The 1,161-nt window shown below is 29.1% G+C and overlaps 1 protein-coding gene across 2 annotated transcripts in view; it reads right to left on the bottom strand.

Annotated features, from left to right (window-relative positions):
* The window catches only part of LOC106468720 (zwei Ig domain protein zig-4-like), a 19,175-nt gene that overhangs the window by 4,932 nt on the left and 13,082 nt on the right, over window positions 1-1,161 (bottom strand). For both annotated transcript variants that reach the window (XM_022397092.1, XM_022397091.1), the window contains exon 7: window positions 97-219. In XM_022397092.1, coding sequence (XP_022252800.1) covers window positions 97-219 — 123 coding nt within the window. The remainder of the gene's footprint in view (window positions 1-96; window positions 220-1,161) is intronic.

Here is a 1,161-nt window from a genome sequence, read left to right as displayed (position 1 = left end):
CTAGTGGCAAAAGCTTTAATTTTTCAAAGCCTTAATACAATTCTTCGTGTAGGCTATATAAATAAAAAGACAAAGCCAAGTATTTTCATTACTTACCGCAGCTGGATACACGAACGTCAATGTTTTCTCATCTCCATGGATATTTTGAGCCATACATGTGTAACCACCAAGATCTCCCCACGATAAGTTACGGATTACCAGGTCTCCATTTTGTAAAACCTGTAGAAAATGTTCATTTCAACTAATTAAATACATTTGTTATGTTTTCAAAAAAAAAAAAAAAACATCAAATAGTCAGTTTAATTAAATTAAAGATTAATTGTTAGAGCATGTTATGTCATTTAACACAACTTATTTCAGACCAAAAAAAAAACTCGCTTTGTTTGTTAATTTGTGTTTCTTTTACTTGGGATTGTTTTTGTCGTGTTTTTTTGTTGTTTTTTTGTATTTATTTGTGCAGCTTTGAGCGAAATACAACAAACAAACTATACAATAAAAGAAGCATTCTCTATATATTTGCCTCGCTCTTTCCAACAGCACCGATGAGCCGTGAATTCGGTGAAACTAGTCTGCTGTAGTGGAAATAACGACTTAAAGAATATATGAGGCCTCTACTTCGTAATGTTTTCATGAAATTGATCTTTTGGTGAAGAAAATAAATTAGCAAACAAATGAACTGAACTGATGAAAAATTTACAATGTGGCGCCATCTGTTGGAAGCAAAATTTCAAAAAAGATTTTTATTAAAGTGGCAAAAACTAACAATAACTGTTACTAAGGGATATAATTACTAAAACCTACTTTCGATCTGATTCTTAACACAACAAAAAATAAAATAAAGTATTTTTTCAACGTATGAAATGCTTTATTATTATTGCTAGTTAAATACAGTTATAAGTATCCAGCATCATTACCAGTATCTTTTATTATTATTATTACTAGTTAAATACAGTTATAAGTTCTAGTACATGCTATACGATCAAGTAAAAATATTTCCCGAAGTAGAAACTAGAGTGATTATTTTAAAATGACTGATTTTGTTATTTTAACATTTACTGGAATAAAATGTCCAATCTTAATATTTACCTGTACTATAAGGTCTAGTCTTAACATATAGCAATAAATTACGTCCTGTTTTAACATTTACTGGAATAAAATGTC

The sequence above is a fragment of the Limulus polyphemus genome, unplaced genomic scaffold (assembly GCF_000517525.1).
Source record: "Limulus polyphemus unplaced genomic scaffold, Limulus_polyphemus-2.1.2 Scaffold3135, whole genome shotgun sequence".
Classification (NCBI taxonomy): Eukaryota; Metazoa; Arthropoda; class Merostomata; order Xiphosura; family Limulidae; genus Limulus; species Limulus polyphemus.
Note: the sequence above shows the minus strand (reverse complement) of the source record. Positions and strands in the feature narration are given on the sequence as shown.